We start from the raw sequence: 19556 nt of genomic DNA on the forward strand, positions 1-19556 counted from the left end.
TTTGAACAATGATCATTCCCCTCAAAGACAGTATGTTTATCGTCATGCATCTTGATTTTTAGTGCAAAAGCGCCTCACAGATGGGAGCTTGGAGAGAAGTATGTGGGCACAGAAACTCAAACACTTTTCTCCAGTTGAGTGAGATGGAACAGTCTTGTGTTCCAGGTGCATATTGGTATGACCCTGTCTGCTGTTAATTTATGAGCATATGTTTGTACCCCAGATGGGAGTGAAGTCTACTCACCATCAGACCACAGAACAGACAGATGATCACCTGACTACTTGTTACCTGAGATGGGAATTAATTGTTCTTCATCAACAAAACACAAAGTCAGAGCTGAATAATAATAATAATAATAATAATAATAATAATAATAATGACTATTGATCCCCATGGGGAAATTCCCTTTTTTTCTTACCCCATCTTTCTCTCCATAACATACAGACACATATGTAGGTGACAGCAAGCTTGGCAACTAGACATCTCTTCATAGGCATCCTTAGGTATGCAATGCAATCATGCTGTCCTTGAAAGGCTAGATAGATAGACTCACACAGTTTGAGCTTCTGTGATACCAGTGAATATTATTGTATGATTATTTATATTCTGATACTAATGATTAAAGATCTGAATGTGGCAAATTCAGCTCATTGATTACTTTTGTTCTGAAGACGTTCTAAACTTCCTGTGACTGGAAATGATTTACATTTGGGGAAAGGTTCCTCAAATAAAATATATTGCTCAAGTTGTGAAAAAACATAAAGCTGCACTTTAGCTTATTTATCCACACAGATTACACAAGTCTGGATCTGCTAATATGCTCATCATGGTTACAGAAGCATAAAAAATGAACTAAAAGCCGATTTTTTGGTGAATTAATGTTTCAGCACAGGATTGATTCATGAAAATAATCTTGTTGATGTTTAGCAGTTGAGGCTTAATGATACAAATGGCTGTTTAAAATGAACTGGAGTCAGTGATGATGGGTGTCTCCTCGAGGGCTAGATCTAAAGGAATCTGGAACTTATATCATCCAGAGGCCAGTAATACACCCAGTTCACCCAGTTGGGTGGTTTGGCCTCCTGCCCCATATGATCTGGGATAGGCTCCATAGCACGCACACACATATATAGACATACACATATATCTCTTCCCAGGCATGGTCAGGTATGCAGTACAATCATGCGGTCTTTCTTTACCATGCACCTGTCCTGGATAATTGATTGGATGGATGTATGTCCAGTTGTTTGACTTATTGACTTACTGTTAACTGTACTATGCCTTTAGTGCTTTAATTTGTATTTGAGTTTAATTTGTGTTTACTAGTGGCCATAAAGATATGCAGGGCAAGATTTTCAAGGACCTATAGCATTTTCCGATCACAAACGAAACCTGCAATGAACCTGCTTTGGACAGAATATGGCTCTGTGTCTCCATGGAAACGTGCACCTGGTCTTTGTGTTTGTCTTCTCAGAGATAACTGGGTTAGGTTTAGGGTTAATTGCACTGGGCGATTTCTGTAAAAAAAAAAAAAAAAGAACACACCCACGGTCCTAAACATTTGATTTGAATGTGTTTTGCTTAATTTATTCTTTTGAGCTGATGTGATGTGGAGGACAGCCTCACATTTTTGGGGATGGAGGATTAAATCCAGACCCAGCTCCATGCATGTGGAATTAGCATGTTCTCCCAGTGTTCTTTGAGATTCCTCCGGGTATCGGGACATGCAGTTTCTGAAATCACCACCAGGGGTGCAATCCCATGACCAGTTCTGTAAACCTGATGCCTTTGCTGTCTGTTTTTCAGTCTCGCAGTCGGATGGCAGCTTAAAGATAAAGAGGAAGAGGAGCATCTTTGGCACCTTTCTCTGCTGCCTCCGTGACTACAATGTGGAGCCGACGTCCAACCACGGCTCCAGGCCCCCGGTGCTCGCCGCTGGGGAGAACGGTACTCCAGCAAAGGTAAGTCTGCCTTCTATCGCTCATCAAAAGGGCCATCAAAGAGCCACCAGTAAAAGTGGGGGACAGTGACTGGGTCAAGAGTTACCTGATTGGACCTGCAGGGGGCAGTAGTGCGTGTCAGACCTAAGACAGCACTGAAGCTACAGTGCCTTCCTCTTTTCCTGTCAGCTCTGGTCTTGTTTACTCACTGATACAGATTTGTCATGCTGAACTTGAGAGTCCCTCACAACAGATGGAAGTCTCCTATTTGTTTCTGCTCCGCCTGAGAACACGTAACTGGATTTGTTCACTTTCTGTCCCTGAGAGGAGTCTCGTAGCTCCTTCTTGGGCCCCGCAGATCGTTCCAGCTGCTCTGAACTTGCTGAACCCTGAGCCGTCTTTCGAAGCCAGGCCCAGAGATGGCAGGCATCTTTGCCAAGTCGCTGCTGGAATCTGCCCATCTCCCGACACACAGAAAAACACAAGGCGCACAGAGACTTAGAAACACATAAACAACAGCAACACTATCATACGCATGCACACACACACACACACACACACACACACAGGCATGAGGGGACTTAGATACAAGTAAACAATGGCAGCACACTCAAAAGCTGCAGGCTTTGACACATAAAAACAAGGCACCACACACAGAAATGCACACACACCTCTCCGGAAATGCTGACTTATATACTTCACACGCCACAAATTTTTCTTTTGGCTACGTGCCTCAGTATGATGGATAACTTGATCTGTCAGATGAATCTTCTCCTCACCCAGTGTCACGCTTGATGGCGCACGGAACGCAGACAAAAGCACAGGACGCCAGGAATGGGGGAACACGGGGTTTAATCACAAGAAAGGCAAGCAAAAACAGACTGACAATACAATGACCGGACTGGGGAAACGGACTAAATGCAATGGACTAATGATAACAATCAGGAACAGCTGGTAAACACGGGGAATCCACATGAGGTTAACGAGGGGGCGTGACACATGAGAGGAGCGGACAATCGGGGCAGGACACGCAGCCCTTCACCCTGACCACTTGATGTGGCTTTTTCATTCTTTTTACCTGGTTTCTCATTCTTACCTGATGCTGGCCTCGGGTTCAAGCATGACAGCGGTCTGAGGTCTGAATCGCTCGTACATGTACATCCCGTCAGCCTCTGACCTTAGTGAACGACGGGCGAAGCAGCTGGGTCAGCGCTTCAGAAACAGAGCGTTCCCAAATTAGCGCACTTCAGTCTGTCTGCTTGAAAGCATCCGGAAAGTAAAAGCGAGTAAACCCCCCCCGCTCACTCTAAAAGGCAGTGCAGACATCTGCATTTGTTGTTTGTATGCATTTCTGTACATTTTCCTTCAGCCTGCCAGGAAGGTACAGAAAGAAATTATGTCGAGGACGACGGAGTATATCAGGCGCCTGGCGGAGATTCGACTCCCTCGCTGTGAACTCCCCAGGGACGTCTCGATTATTCTGTTGTCCCGGCATCAAATAATGCTGTGGGATGAGCTTTGCCGGCAGGGGAATGTTATGTTTTTGTTTTTTTTAACATTATTCACTCTTTAGCGACAGAGTTGAGTCCTGCTACCCATAGGTGACTTTTCTCCCAGGGGGTGCAAGGTGAGAGAGCCCAAACAGTCATTCATCCAGATAAATTTGTAAAAAAAAATAGTAAATACACTTACTATAAATTATTTTTACACATTGATATGACTAACACAAGCCACTTTTTCAAATATAACTGTACAGTATGGTTTAATTTAATTGAACTTAATATGTACAAATAGCATTTTCATCTGAACGCCACCTGCACCCCCAGTGTAATTGTCTATGCCATTTCCCAATAGCGGTAACTGGAAATGACCGCAGCCCAGGCCGGTTCGCTGTGTAGCTCTCCATTCTTTTTCAAACCGTTTGGTCTCATTCTCACTTTCTCTCTCTATACCTCCCCAGCATGACCAGCTCCAGGTCCTTCCTACCTCTAGCGTACGTATCCGTCTCTTTCCTGCCTCTCTCACCCCTCGCACGTTTTTCTCCCAGAGCAACAGGGTGGCCTGTTCACTTTATTTAATTAACGGTGTGACCTTACGGTTCTGAGCAGTTAAGGACCCGGCGGAGGGGATTTTCTTACGCTCGGGGCCTCGGGATATGAATTAACTATAAATTCAAAGTTTAGTAGAGCTTTGCAGTGACGCCGGATGGCCAGCAGGAGTCCTGCGTCTCATCGCTGCGGCGAGATGTGAGCGTGCTTCCAGTGGGATTCTCACAGCTTTGCTATACAATTCACTGCGGTATCCATGGTAACGATGAGGTAAAAAAAAAAAAAAAGTAAAAGTAACAGAAATGCTTCCAGTCACAAGAGGTCTACTTTAGTTTTTTCTTCATGTATACTTAGATGCAGTACTGTGCAAAAGTGTTAAGCAGTCAAAGGAAATGTTTGAAGTTATGTATCTGGGTAGTAAGTGATTGCTCACAACAACAGCAAAAAAATACAATTTAACATTCAAATTTATGCACATTAAGAATAGCAGAATAAGAAGTATCAGGAGTGTCGGAGTATTATCTCCAAAAAGATACTGATATCTTGCTGGATGGCTAGATGAACACCGCTTCAGATCCCAAACCTCTCCTCAGAGGCACCCCAGCTTTTCTATGTATTCATAACATTTCACATTCAAATTAATTTTTAAATTAAATTAGTTTAAAAACTCAATGTGGTATTGATTGCTAGTGAATGGGGTAAGACTACATGGGTGTATTGGATGGTTGTTACAAATCCTGGGGTGACTTCAGGATAGGTTGGTTTAAATGACTTTTTAAATTACTTTTACAGACGTAATGTCACAGTCATAGACATTTGCGTAGATCTCTCGTTGCTCTGGGAATTGGGACTTCGGACGGGATGATAAAGACTGCCTTTCCATTTCTGTGGGAGGCAGATCTTCTGTGGTCCCATATGTGTAGCATCACCTGTATGAAAAGGGTTGTTGCGTTGTCCATGTTTCATTTCACACACAGCACCAACTTCTCTGCAGCCCAAACGAGGCGTGGTCAGCTGGTTCAGTCTGTTTTCAGTCGATCAGTCTAAAATTGATTTAGGGGCGGAGCCTGTCTCAGCCAATAAAAGCGCTCCATAAATCAGTACAATTTTGAAATGAGAAGGAAAAGATATTATGTTGGGCTAAAACTTGTTATAGTGTCACTTCTCTTGTATTTTACCTGCTCTCAACTTTTGTGGCAGAATTTTTTGTATGTCTGGTATTGTAAGACTGGACCTAAATATTTTCCTAAATATTCTCTTATTTTTTTTAGCATCAGATTCATACATGTATTAATTTATGAGAAGCTTTTATCTAAAGCAAGTACAACTGAGACAGCAAGGTCAGCCAGTTCACTGAAGCAGCGTTTCTCAACCCAGTCCTCGGGAACCCGCTCCCAGCACACCTGAACCAAACAATCAAGAAACAACCAAACATTCAAGAACAAACTGAGCAATCGAGAGGCACCGAAAACCTGCTACAGCTGTGATGGAAGCTGGGAGGGAGTGAAAATGTGGACTTTCTGGGGGTCCCTGAGGACTGAGTTGAGAAACACTGCCCTGGAGCAAGTGGGATTAAGGACTTTGCTCAATGGCCCAACAGCAAAATACCTCTGCTAAAAATGGGATTTGATCCAGCAACCATCTGATTCCCACCCTCTGCTTTGTAGGTGTGGAGTTTCCATGTTCATATATTCCACTCCTCTCCAGATAATGCAGTGTTCCCCTACAGTCCAAAAGAGATCTAAAATTGAACTGTTGCCTCTGAATTGGCCACAATGCATGATTGTATGTATGATTGTGTGTGTCTTGCGATAGACTTGCACACAAACCAGGGTGTCCTCTGTCCCATGTCAAGTGCCTCCTGGGACCACAACCCTGTACTGCAGGTTATGGATGGATGGATGGATGGATGGATAGGGGATCCTTCAAAAGTAAACATTGACCTGGATTAGAACTGGACAAGTGACTAGCAGGGAAGAAAAATGTCCTTATGTAAAAGGTGATAAATGGTATGTAGTTGGTTTTTTTTTGGAGATGCAACAGACAGAAGAAATTAACTGTAATTATGATTTATGCAATTTATCCCATGTTTCCACCAAACTAAATGTCTCAAGTCAGCAGAGCTTAATTCCACAATTTGTCTTGATATGCTGAAGACTGCAGTCTACAGAAGCCCTAATTTCTAACTAAGAGGGGAAAATGTACTTGGGATTTATTTTCTGAGCCTGGCAGGGAAGAACCAGTGAATGAAGAAAATTCACAGAAGTCATCATATTTCTCAGGGTTGTATCAAGCCATTTTTTTATTTATTCCAAAAACCATCACGGTCATCCAGAGCATCATAATTTACTGTCCTGCGTGATCCTAGCAAATCCATCAGTTTTCATTGTATCTCTCTCAGCTCAGACAGGGTGAGACAAAGTTATTAGCCAAACTGCTAATTCAGATTAACCACCATCCTGAAGATGCTGATAATAGCCACTATAGCTGTTGTTTTTTTAGTATAGTTTTTCAGCTTTTAATTAAGAAGAAATTAACTAGTATTTTATAGACCTCATAAGAACCAAACTGGCCAACACAGTCCTCCTGAGTTCATAGTTGAAAGCTCATTTTTATCTAGCCAGTTTTTATGATTTTAATATAAGAAAGTTAGGTAAGGTTACCCTTAATTTACCCCACGCTGACCTCACCTTGACCCCACATTGTAGTGTAAGACATTGCTGCAGCAACAGGTCTTACACACCCTTTAATTCACACTTCTCTGAAACATGCGGCTTGGAACACACTTGCTGTTATATGTTTGGGTTCAAGGTTTTCTATAGGTCGGGCAAAAAGCAAATGCACTCAGCTACTGGATGGATAGAAAAAGACCTTTTAAATTAAACAAACAGCACCAACCCATCCAAGTGAAATACCCAAGGCAGGATGCTGAGGTCCTCAAAAACAGACTGAATTGAGTGCTGTCCTTTGTGCCACTGGGACCAGTCAAGTCATCCCATTTCATGAGAACATGCTTCTGGACACCCCAGGTCCTAATTTCTTCCCCCGCTTATATGTCATGTATTTTCATCAGAACGTCTTATCTCAGCAACCATCCTTTCTTCCTTTGTCCTGCCGTAACCACATTTTTGGTCTGTTTATGTTTCCAGTCCCCAGTGAAATACCTCCTTCCTGAGAGAAACACATCAGACTACGGCAAGAACTGTGTGGTGATTGACTTGGATGAAACATTGGTGCACAGCTCCTTTAAGGTAATGCTGATCTGCATAAAAAATGTAAACAGCTTATGTAGGTGGCTAACTTTTCACATGCAGTGTTCACATGCTCCTTCTCGCTCACTATACAAGTTTCGATAAATATACTCAATCTGGCGAGAACAAGAGCCCTTGTAAGAAAGACGTGTGAGGCAGCTATTTCAATAGGAGTCATTGATTGACTTTAAGAAGTTATTAACTTTGCCTCAGCGCTAAAGCCCTTGTTTGCACAAGGAGGCAATTCCCAACTGGCTTTTTTCCCCATTTTTCGCTGGCGGCCTGGCCCTTAGCGGATGGGGCCTTAGGCTCGCGACCTGAAGGCCGGCGTGTAGCAGCTGGGGTCTTAGGCTCGCGACCTGAAGGCCGGCGTGTACATGCTGGGGTCTTAGACTCGCGACCTGAAGGCCGCCGTGTACATGCCGAGGTCTTAGGCTCGCAACCTGCAGGCTGTCGTGTACCGGCCAGGGTCTTAAGCTCGCGACCTGAAGGCCGGTGTGTACCGGCTGGGGTCTTGGGCTCGCGACCTGAAGGCCGGTGTGTACCGGCCGCGGTCTTAGGCTTGCGACCTGCAGGCCATCGTGTACCGGCCGGGGTCTTAGGCTCGCGACCTGAAGGCCGCCGTGTACATGCCGGGGTCTTAGGCTCGCGACCTGAAGGCCACCGTGTAGCAGCCGGGGTCTTAGGCTCGCGACCTGAAGGCCGGCGTGTTGATGCCGGTGTCTTAGGCTCGCGACCTGCAGGCCGTCGTGTACCGGCCGGGGTCTTAGGCTCGCGACCTTAAGGCCGCCGTGTACATGCCGGGGTCTTAGGCTCGCGACCTGAAGGCCACCGTGTAGCAGCCGGGGTCTTAGGCTCACGACCTGAAGGCCGCCGTGTGCCGGCTGGGACCTTAGGCTTTCGACCTTGAGTGCTTGCTGGGGCTTTAGTCTCGCGACCCCAAGGCCACTGTGTAGCAGCCGGGGCCTTAGGCTCGCGAACTCAATGCCGCAGATTCAGGTTGTTTTTCATTTTAAGTCTCATTTGGGTAAAGTGTCAAATAAAGGGCTTAATAATGTTGAAAATAATGACTTAAGATGATGTCAGCTTGGGGTCCTGGTTTGGGCAGGACACAGTGTCTTATGCACACATTGTAAATTTGGTAGAGGGCGGATGGAGTTTGCTGGGTTAGAATCACATCTTGTTATTCCCCAGGCATTCCTTGTTTTTCAACAAAAATAAAATGCTGTTCTCTTTAAATATTGAGCCTACGTCTAAACTGTGGAGATATTCAAATGACAGAGTAATGTGATTTAGCAGGAGGCGATTCGTGATTTCAAGATTCTGATTGATTTAGGAGCCTTTGTCACATATGTTGACAGATGAAGACCTTGTCAGATCCCTGAAATCTCACCTGTTTGAGAGCCAAATGCTATGCATGCATTTTTTTTTTATGACGTCTGTGATCCTCCTGTGCTGATGAGAGGCATAATGCAACCCTGTATTCTTGTACTTTTTTTCGGAAATTTCAGTCATGAAACAGCGTCAATTTTTTTAAAAGAGCAATAGCTCCCCCTGCTGTTGGGTGACCATACTACCATACACCCGCATATACAGCCGTGGCCAAAAGTTTTGAGAATAACACAGATATTGATTTTCACAAAGTCTGCTGCCTCATTTTTTATGATGGCAATTTGCATATACTCCAGAATGTTATGAAGAGTGATAAGATGAATTGCAATTAATTGCAAAGTCCCTCTTTGCCATGAAAATTAACTTAAGGCTGGAGATCGCTCTGTCATGCTGATTGAGTTAGAATAACAGACTAGATGCTTTAAAAGGAGGGTGGTGCTTGAAGTCATCGTTCTTCCTCTGTTAACCACGGTTACTTGCAAGGAAACACGTGCAGTCATCATTGCTTTGCATAAAAAGGGCTTCACATGCAAGGATATTGCTGCTAGTAAGATGGCATCTAAATCAACCATTTATCGGATCATCAAGAAAAGAGATTCAATTGTTGTGAAGAAGGTTTCAGGGCAGCCAAGAAAGTCCAACAAGCGCCAGGACTGTGTCTTTAAGTTGATTCAGCTGCAGCATCGGGGCACCACCAGTGCAGAGCTTGGTCAGGATTGGCAGCAGGCAGGTGTGAGTGCATCTGCACGCACAAGAAGGGCAACAAAGAAGCCACTTCTTTTCAAGAAAATCATCAGGGACAGACAGATATTCTGCAAAAACTACAGGGATTGGACTGCTGGGGACTGGGGTAAAGTCGTTTTCTCTAATGAATCCCCTTTCTGGTTGTTTGGGGCATCCGGAAAAAAGACTGTTTGGAGAAGAAAAGGTGAGCACTGCCATCAGTCCTGTGTCATGCCAACAGCAAAGCATCCTGAGACCATTCATGTGTGGGGCTGCTTCTCAGCCAAGGGACTGGGCTCACTCACTATTTTACCTAAGAATACAGCCATGAATAAAGAATGGTACCAAAACATCTTCCGAAAGCAACTTCTCCCAACCATCCAAGAGCAGTTTGGTGAAGAACAATGTATTTCCAGCATGATGGAGCACCGTGCCATAAGGCAAAAGTGATAAATAAGTGGCTCGGGGAACAAAACATCAACATTTTGGGTCCATGGTCAGGAAACTCCCCAGACCTAAATCCCATTGGGAACTTGTGGTCAATCCTGAAGAGGTGGGAGGACAAACAAAAACCCACAAATTCTGACAAACTCCAAGGATTGATTATGCAAGAATGGGCTGCCATCAGTCAGGATTTGGCCCAGAAGTTGATTGACAGCATGCCAGGGCGAATTGCAGAGGTCTTGAAAAAGAAGGACCAACACTGCAAATATTGACTCTTTGCATAAACGTAATGTAATTGTTAATAAAAGCCTTTGACACTTATGAAATGCTTGTAATTATACTTCAGCATACCATAGAAACATCTGGCAGAAAGATCTACAAACACTGAAGCAGCAAACTTCGTGAAAACCAATACTTGTGTCATTCTCAAAACTTTTGACCATGACTGTAGTGTTTCTTCTGCTGCCCAGCTGGCTGTAATAATTTGTCTAAAGCAGATAAAAGTTTAAAATGCAAGTATTATTTATTAAATTTTGTGCAGTGGTTGTATGATCAAGAAGAGGTTGCCATAGTTACCAGGGTGCAAGTTCACTGGGCAAAATGCATTTTTAATACCAGTGCACTGCTAACTTCTGCCAAAAGCTCAGTACTCGCCCAGGTACGATGCTGAAAAACCTATAGCCTTTATTCTGTCTACCATAGAAAATCAGAGCATTGCCTGCCCTTGAACATTCGAGACCTCTTTATTTCTTAACACACCTTAACACTGCCCTGATTGCCCTCTTTGTGGTGAAGGGGCATCGAGGTGAAGCTGTGTTGAGGTTCAGGCCATTAAAATGAGTGAGGTGTGGAGGTCAGCGAAATGGCGAACTCACGAGTTCGGGGGGGGGGGGTTGGCGAGAGGTTTGTCATTAAGATGCGAAGTCTTGCATGTTTGGTGAGACGGTCAACAATACGGCAAGGACACTCATTTATCAGACTTGATTTTTTTTTGTTTGCAGCCTATTAGCAATGCCGATTTCATCGTCCCTGTGGAGATCGATGGCACGGTTCACCAGGTATGGCGCTGAAAACTTTCCATAGAAGGTGCCGGAAGGATGGGCTGGGATGGGTTGAGCTGCTCCTGTTTTTCTTAGTTTCATGAAAGTCATGCAGTTTTTTGTTTGTTTGTTTTCCCTGTCTACCCTCATTCCTTTGGTGTCTTTGCAGGCTTTTCTGATAAGCATGTGGTGTTTTGCTGTGTGATGACCTCTCAGTAACTGTCAACAGCAAACATATGGATGACATAGAGGCAAAATCCCACAGGTTCCTGCCTGTTTTGCTTGAATAATTTATATCTAGAGCACTTCGAGCCAAACAGCACATCAAATGTATTTGGGTTTATTTACCTTAAAAACCCTTTGCTATTAGGACTTTGTGACAGTGCCACCACATGGCTTTTGTAGGAGTAACTTTTATCATGTCCTACTATGGATTATCTATCTATTATCACATCTGGCATTGATCTTCAACAAGGAGCAGACAGCAGCTTGATCTGTCAAACCTGTAGGCCAAGATGCAGAAGATCTCTTCAGGGGTGGGAGAGGACTATTCTTCCGCTTATCTGCAACGCCTTCCAGTGGCCAATGAGGAAAAAGCAGGAAGGCTGTGACCTGGTTCAAGTAATCCAGGATAGGCTCCGTGTGCTCAGGTTGGCCTATGCTTGATTACTTGCACTTGGGGGCAGTCACAGGCCTCGGAGTGAAGAAAAGGAGCAGAGCAGTGAAAAGGAATAAGCTCGGAAGATTTGTGTGCCCCGAATAATAATAACCTCTTACAGTTATTACAGAATACTGACCTGACCTTGGCTAGGCTGCACCTCATCCTGACCTCTTACAGTCATTACAGAATACTGACCTGACCTTGGCTAGGCTGCACCTCATCCTGACCTCTTACAGTTATTACAGAATACTGACCTGACCTTGGCTAGGCTGCACCTCATCCTGACCTCTTACAGTCATTACAGAATACTGACCTGACCTTGGCTAAGCTGCACCTCATCCTGACCTCTTACAGTTATTACAGAATACTGACCTGACCTTGGCTAGGCTGCACCTCATCCTGACCTCTTACAGTTATTACAGAATACTGACCTGACCTTGGCTAAGCTGCACCTCATCCTGACCTCTTACAGTTATTACAGAATACTGACCTGACCTTGGCTAGGCTGCACCCCATCACCTGACAGCATCCTCCAGCATTTCCAGCCTTTCTCCCGTTGCAGGTCTACGTGCTGAAGCGGCCACACGTGGACCAGTTCCTGCAGAAGATGGGTGAGCTCTTCGAGTGCGTGCTCTTCACGGCCAGCCTAGCCAAGGTGCGTCCCAGTCGGCTGGGTCACATACTCACAGATGATGCATGGCCATGGTAACGTCATAATGGCATAGAACTCATGTTTATGGGAAAAGAACCTTAAGATTTAGTATTTTTTAAACATCCCAACATGTTGACAACTGGTACCATCAGTGTCAGCCCTGCACCCCCAGGTCAACAAATGCCCACCAGGGAACTCCCCAATCCCTCTGACAATTCGAACACTTGAGCTCACAGAACATGCCCAAATACCCACCCCAGAATGGCATCCAGGTAGAATGCCATGCAAAAGTATTTCTGATTCCTTATTCCCTCTACTGTGTCTCGTCTCCAAACAAAATTAGTATAATACAAAGGACAAAAAAGGAGTAAACACAACACGATTTTTAAGTAGCCTTTTCATTTTTTGAACTCCCATATCATCCATGTGACAACTTACCACCTCAGTGACTAAATCAACCAATGACTCAAATTTAAATTATAATGGGCTAAATTAAAGGAGACACACCCAAGCATGATTGCTGCCTGCCCTGTTGAATGTACGCATGACTTAAATAAACTCATTCTAGCAATGTAGAGTCTGGTAAGGGGTCTCAAGAAGCAGCACACCATGCCTCAGTCAGAAGAACCTACCGAAGACCTGAGAAAGAATTGTAGTGAAATATATCAGTCAGAAAAGGGAAAGTACTCTCCAAGACCCTTAGGCTCCAACACAGTACCATGAGAGCCATCGACTCCAAACAGAAAAACTTGCAACGGGGCAAATCTGCTCAGGAGTAGCCGGCCTCGCAGAATTTCTACAAGAGTGCATATAAAACTCATCAGGGAAGCTACAGCAGACCCCAGATGAACATCTAAGGAACTGCAGGCCTCTCTCATGTCAGTTAATGATTCCATGGTTAGAATGATGCAGGGGGAACAATGCCGTCCATGGGAGAACTGCAAGGCAGAAGCCACTGCAAAACATGAAGGCTCCTCTAACACTTGCCAAAAAACCTTTTATTACTCTAAACACTTTTGGGGGAATAATAGTTCATCCTTTATTGATCCCCATAGTGAAATTCTCTTTATGCCTCACCCAACCTGCTATCTGTATATGAGAGCAAGTTGGCTGCAAAGGGCAGCCACCCGTAGCAGCACCCAGGGAGATAAGAGTTAAGGGTCTTGCTCAAGGACCCACAGGCATCATGAGGCTGGGGCTCAACCCAGCAACCTTCTGATCACAGGCACAGAGGTTTAGTCTACTGAGCCACACACGTTGTTTTGAATGTTCCTTGGACTGATGAATCAAAAGTGGAATTATTTGGAAGCCATGGGTCCTGCTACATCTGGCATAAAGCTAACACAGCTTTCCACACAAAGAACATCATGCCCACAGCCAGACATGGTGTGATGGTGTGGGGATGCTTTGCTGCTTCGGGATCTGGGCATTTCAGCTGCCTACCAGGAAGTACTGAAGGAGAAAGTCCAGATATCAGTCTGTAATCTGCAGCTCAAGCACAACTTGGGTTATGCAGCAGGACAACGATCTGAACATGTGCAAGTTCACCTCTGAATGCCCGAAAAAAAAACAAATTAAGGTTTTGGAGGGGCCTAGACAAAGCGCTGAATTCAATCCCGTTGAGATGTTGATGCGGAACCTACAATGGGCAGTCAAAAACCCTCCAGTGTAGCTGAATTACAGCAATTCTGTAGAGAAGAGTGGGCCAGAATTTCCCCACAGTAAAGCCAAAGACTGATCTGCTCTTACTGCAAGCGTTTGATTGCAGTTATTGCTGCTAAATACACAACCAAATATTAATTTTAGGTGATGGTGAAATACTTTGCTTCAATAAGTCAAATGGTCAGTTAAATTCTGTATGTTGTGCTGGTTGTCCTTTGTATTATGTTAAATTTGTTTGGCAATCACACACAATCAAGTGTCATGGAGAAGTAAAAAGAGGAATTAGCGACCTACTTTGTCACAGCACTGAAACTCTAACCTTCCTGTTTGGTTTCGTATTCTCCCCAGTTTTCTTTTTCTGTATCTTTGTGATGGGGGTGACCACTCACCTGTTGCCCAAGTCTGAGGACACCCGGTCTCCATAACCCTAAATTCAGGACCTGCCCCTATCCACAGAAGTCTAAATAAACTCCCACTCACAAGTTAGAGGGACGCTATCCAATTTCCTGTGAGTGTTTTGTCACTGACTATGATAAAGCCACCGATCTTCCATGAATGCTTATCTGTGTAGGGCACAGGGTCATGAGTGTCCTGGAGCAGATCCCCGGCGGCACAGGGCACAGGCCGGCAGCTTATCTAGGGTGGGATGCCAGTCCATCACCGGGCGCACACACACTCCAACTTTATGAGCTATTCTGAGATTTGATTTGCCCAACTGTATGTGTTTGGGCTGTGTAAAGAAACCAGAGTTCCCACACACTGCGGTCATTGACAGCTGGAACCTGATCTGTGAAGCCTTTACTACAGGGTAATAATGTTTCTCATCTCTGCAATAGTGGTTACGGATGTAACTGTAGATAAAAAGAGTACAACTGTAGTTGTTTATCATAGTAGTATTTTTTTCTGGAGGTGCAGTTTTGGTCAGATTTCATTGCCTGTAACCCAGGTCATCCTGTCACGCTCTGATTCAGTACGCAGATCCAGTAGCAGACTTGTTGGATAAGTGGGGCGTGTTCCAGGCTCGGCTGTTCCGAGAATCCTGCGTCTTTCACCGCGGCAACTATGTGAAGGACCTCAGTCGCCTAGGAAGGGAACTCAGGAGAGTCATCATAGTAGACAACTCACCGGCTTCCTACATCTTCCACCCTGAAAATGCAGTAAGTCCTGTGTATTTGTCCTAACTCCCCCCCCCCCCCCAATTTGTTTGTCCTTAGAATGTTTTCTTCTATTTCCATAGGCTTACACTTGTGCATAGAGAATACTTTTTGAAGAAAAATGATGCATCAGATAGCCTAATCTCTCTAACATAGGCCTAAATAAACGCCCGTAAATGGAAGTTATGTCTTCATTGGGTTATAGGACTCTTTAGAAAGTACTACCTTATCTGCTTACATACAGCATGCAATCTTTAGCCGCGACGTTTTAGGAAAATCACTAGCAAACTGGGCACTTAGTTTTGGCAATTAACTGTCACCCTATTGCACTTAATCCAATTGAAAATGTTCTCTAGCTAAAATAATTATGGTTTAAATGCAAAATATGTGCACAGTGAGCCGGAATTCAGTGCTTTTTCTTCCTTTCCCCCAGGGCACACAAAGCCTTAATTTTAAACGGAACCAAAACAAACTGAATATCATTTCACTAAAAGTAAACACCATATTATACAAACGTAAACAATTATTCGGCTGCTTTTGCAACCTGGGCTAAGGTGTCGCATTTTAAGAATTATTAATACAGATTATTATTGGGATTAAAGAGTTGGATTGCTGAGTCTGACCTTTTAAAGCGTTTGCATTGCCAGTTTGGCAGTAACAAACCTTTCGAAGTAGTGTGTTGTGAAAACAAACCCCGAAGAGGTCTGCATGATTTTGCTGTTTCATGTTGCTAGAGTAGCAGATAACATCTACAGATCCTATTAGCGCAATAAGGAGGTCCAATGGATTATCATCTTTTCTGCGAGAGACTTTGAGGTTGTCAGCTTCCCATCTCTCATCCTTTATTTAGGCAGCGACATGTCAGACAGTCGTGCGACGGCACCTATGCAGCTTAATCAAAAGCAGGCCAAATCGCAGCTTCAGCCGGGGGTGTCAAGAGGGTGGGGGGTGGCTTTCCGATGTTGGCACACCCCCCCCCTCTCATAGTCAAGACGGAGTTACTGTAACATTTTCATTGTATCCTTCTATTTCACGTTTAAATAATTACAATAATAATAAATTGCTGATGAGTCCAGGGAGACTCATTTTTTATTCATGGTAGAGAAATGATTGAAAACGTAGATAAAAAATTCCATGATTTTCCAGCTTTACACCTGACTTAATAACACGTGAAAAGCGGTTGTCACAGACTGGGTATTTAAACGGGCTCTGTCAGGGCACATCTCACACATGTGGTCAGTAAGGCGTTAAATGAATCCCCACGCACCATGTCACTGTGCTGACCATACAGTACTGTTGTGCTGCTTCAGGTCGCGGTTCAGTCGTGGTTCGATGACATGACAGACACGGAGCTCCTGGACCTGATCCCGGTCTTCGAGGCCCTGAGTGTGGAGGATGACGTGTGCGACGCTCTCAGCAGCCTGAGGGGCAGGTAGCACAGCCCATTTCCTCACTGCCACCTCAGGTCCAGCGGCGGGGGACGGGAGCGACGCCTCACTCCCACTGACTGCCCTCGCAAGAACGCAATGTTTGGAATCCCGTTTCCATGAACTACTGCTGGAAAGTCCCAGCGCAAGGAAAACACGAACTTTATATTTCTAATTTGGAGGAGTGGAGAATTAAAAACAACTAGATATGTTATTTTATCAAAGACATTTTTTCAAATGTATGCAATCATTTTATATTTACAAAAAAAAAATTAAAAGCCGTACAAAAAGAGAAAAGAAAAGGATAAAGCAGAATTATTTTCAGTTGTGTTATTTTTGCTATGCAAAACATTATTTCTTTCTATTTCCTTTTATCACCGAATAAAGTGCCTTTTCAGATACATTATTTTAATGGTATGTTTTGTATGCAGCATACTGACAGGGCATTGCTTTAAAATGTGGAGCTGTGTATTAAAAACATTCATGCTGATAATTTTCAAAACGTGTCATCTCATCGTCATTATAATGATTTTTTTATGGTTTACAAGAAACTCTTTCTTGGAATATGTGATGTGTTTTGTGTTGTTTATCATGAGAAAAAAAGGAAAACAAGTTTCTATATATCAGGGCCCTGTTTTATGATGCAGGGTATGTGTGATAGCAAAATAAGCTCTCAGATTTAAGGTAGTCTGGGCTAAATGTTAGTGAACAAAGATAAAGTCCAAACTGGGGTACCTTAAATCCAATACATTATGCAGCTAAACAACAAATCTCACTTCATGATACAGGCCCCAGTGCAGAAGGATGGATAAAAGTTTATAAAAAGGCCGATAATAAAGATTTATGGATGTTAAAATGGCAAATGGAGGCAAAGATACCAGTATAAGCTGTGGAGCTCATCGGTCACATTGATTAAAATGTTTACTCTTTAGGTTTCCCCTTTGAAGAAGTTTGTGACTTTCCCCCATAGTTCAGTGGTGCTGAGCGTTTTAAACACACAAAAATATAATTTATGTGAAGCAGAAATATCTTAGAATGCTTCATATTTTTAAACTCTTTTTTTAGTTTTTGTAACTTGCCCTTCATGCTTAGATGTTTGGTCCCTCCCTGATCCTTTACCAAAAATCCCATAAAAGAGAATTAAACCCAAGTATAAGCAGTAGTGTAGATCCTCCTAGATTCTAGTCATTATATTGGCAATGAACAGAGTTGGGTAATTCAGGTCCAGAGAGTACAAATCCAGACCAAGATTTTGTTTCAACCAACCAGTTGTGCATAAAGACTCACAGTCACAGAGTACTCAACTGGGTGGTTGAAACAAAATCCTGGTCTGGACTTTTACTCTCTGGACCTGAATTACCCAACTTTGGTAATGAAGTAAGAAGACTCACTATAATTTATAGATTGTTTGCATGCATTTTTTTAGATTGTGGTGGCTATGTGGACTGTAGTAGGACTAGGCCAACAATGTGATACTTATCCGTCAGATCTTGCTAAGTGATAAGATACTGAGGAACCGATGCTGAGTAGAGTAAAAACAACACAGCTGGCTTAATCAATTATGTTCCACTGGTTTTCAGAATCATTATTACAACCCCGTTTCCAAAGAAATCAAATGCAAATAAAAACAGAATGCAATGATTTGCAAGTCTTATAAACTCATATTTAATTGAAAATAGAACAAAGACAGCATATCAAATGTTCAAATTGAAAATGTAATTGTTTTATGACAAATGAACAGTCACTTTGAATTTGATGCCAGCAAGGGCAACAAAAGACTGGAAAAGTTGTGTCATAATAAAACAAAAGACATGGCTGAATATCTCACAACTAATTAGTTTAATTGACAACAGGTCAGTAAAATGATTGGGTTTTAAAAGGGCCTCCCAGATGGGCAGAGTCTCTGTGCAGTGAAGATGGGGAGAGTCTCTGTGCAGTGAAGATGGGGAGAGTCTCTGTGCAGTGAAGATGGGGAGAGTCTCTGTGCAGTGAAGATGGGGAGAGTCTCTGTGCAGTGAAGATGGGGAGAGGTTCACCACTCTGTGAAAGGCTGTGTGGGCAAATAGTGCAACAATTTAAGAATAATGTTTCTAAATCCAATATTGCAAAGAATTTGTGAATTTCATCTACGACATACAATATAATTAAAAGATTCAGAGAATCCGTAAAAATCTCTGTACTCAAGGGACAAGGTTGAAAACCAGTATTGGATAGCTGTGACCTTCGGGTTCTCTGGCAGCACTGCATTAAAAACAGACACGATTCTACAGTGGAAATCACTGCATGGGCACAGGAACATCACTGAAAACCAATATCTGTAAACACAGTTCGTCACTTCATCCACAAATGCAGGATGAAACTCTACCATGCAAAGAAGAAACCATATCTGCACATGATCCACAAATACCACCAAATTCTCTGGCCCCGAGATCATTTAAAATGGACTGAGGCAAAATGGAAATGAATCAAAATTTCAAATTCTTTGTGGAAATCGTGAACCCAACATCCTCTGGGCTAAAGAGGAGAGGGACCATCCAGCTTGTTATCAGCGGACAGTTCAAACGCCAGCATCTGTGATGGTATGGGGGTGCATTAGTGCCCATGGCTAGGGTAGCTTGCACATCTGGGAAGGCACCATTAATGCTGAATGACATATACAGGTTTTGGAGCAACATACGGTATGCTGCCATTCAGGAAACGTCTTTGTCACGCCCGGCTCGCCCAATCCTCCTGTGTGCCACGCCCCCTCATTTACTTCATGTGAAACTCCGATTGTAACCAGCTGTTTCCTGTTTTGCTTCCTCTGCATTCTGCGCCCCCTGCCCATTTCTATGGCTACTACCATGTTATTATTAAAATTGCAGCAGTTATCCTCTAGGACATTGTAAGTGCACCAGTTTTACATACGGTCATGCATAAAATGATAGAAAAAGTGTTGACCTCAATTATCGCTGGCATATTTTCATCGGGGGTGCAATATGCACCCCAAAAAACAGTTAATTTATGACAAATGTCTGTGGAGATTCTCAGTTATGCAGGTCATGGTTATCCTAAAAAAAGGCTTATGCAATTGCAACTGGACTGTAGAACTGCACTGTAGGTGGACCGGGAGGACGACTGGTTCAAATGAACGACCGTCGTTGAACAGAGGAGGTGGCCTT

The 19556-nt window shown here is 43.6% G+C and overlaps 1 protein-coding gene across 2 annotated transcripts in view; it reads left to right on the plus strand.

Moving 5' to 3' along the window:
* ctdspla (CTD (carboxy-terminal domain, RNA polymerase II, polypeptide A) small phosphatase-like a) overlaps window positions 1-16959 on the plus strand; it is a 42392-nt gene extending 25433 nt beyond the window's left edge. The window contains exons 3-9 of one of the 2 annotated variants that reach the window (XM_072712160.1): window positions 1808-1962; window positions 3902-3934; window positions 7139-7240; window positions 10801-10857; window positions 12063-12155; window positions 14786-14971; window positions 16279-16959. In XM_072712160.1, the coding sequence (XP_072568261.1) occupies window positions 1808-1962; window positions 3902-3934; window positions 7139-7240; window positions 10801-10857; window positions 12063-12155; window positions 14786-14971; window positions 16279-16404 (752 nt within the window). In that variant the 3' untranslated portion in view covers window positions 16405-16959. The remainder of the gene's footprint in view (window positions 1-1807; window positions 1963-3901; window positions 3935-7138; window positions 7241-10800; window positions 10858-12062; window positions 12156-14785; window positions 14972-16278) is intronic. The other variant, XM_072712167.1, reaches the window with a different exon arrangement.
* The last annotated feature ends 2597 nt before the right edge of the window (window positions 16960-19556 follow it).

This window comes from Paramormyrops kingsleyae, chromosome 1, assembly GCF_048594095.1.
Source record: "Paramormyrops kingsleyae isolate MSU_618 chromosome 1, PKINGS_0.4, whole genome shotgun sequence".
In the NCBI taxonomy this organism is placed as follows: Eukaryota; Metazoa; Chordata; class Actinopteri; order Osteoglossiformes; family Mormyridae; genus Paramormyrops; species Paramormyrops kingsleyae.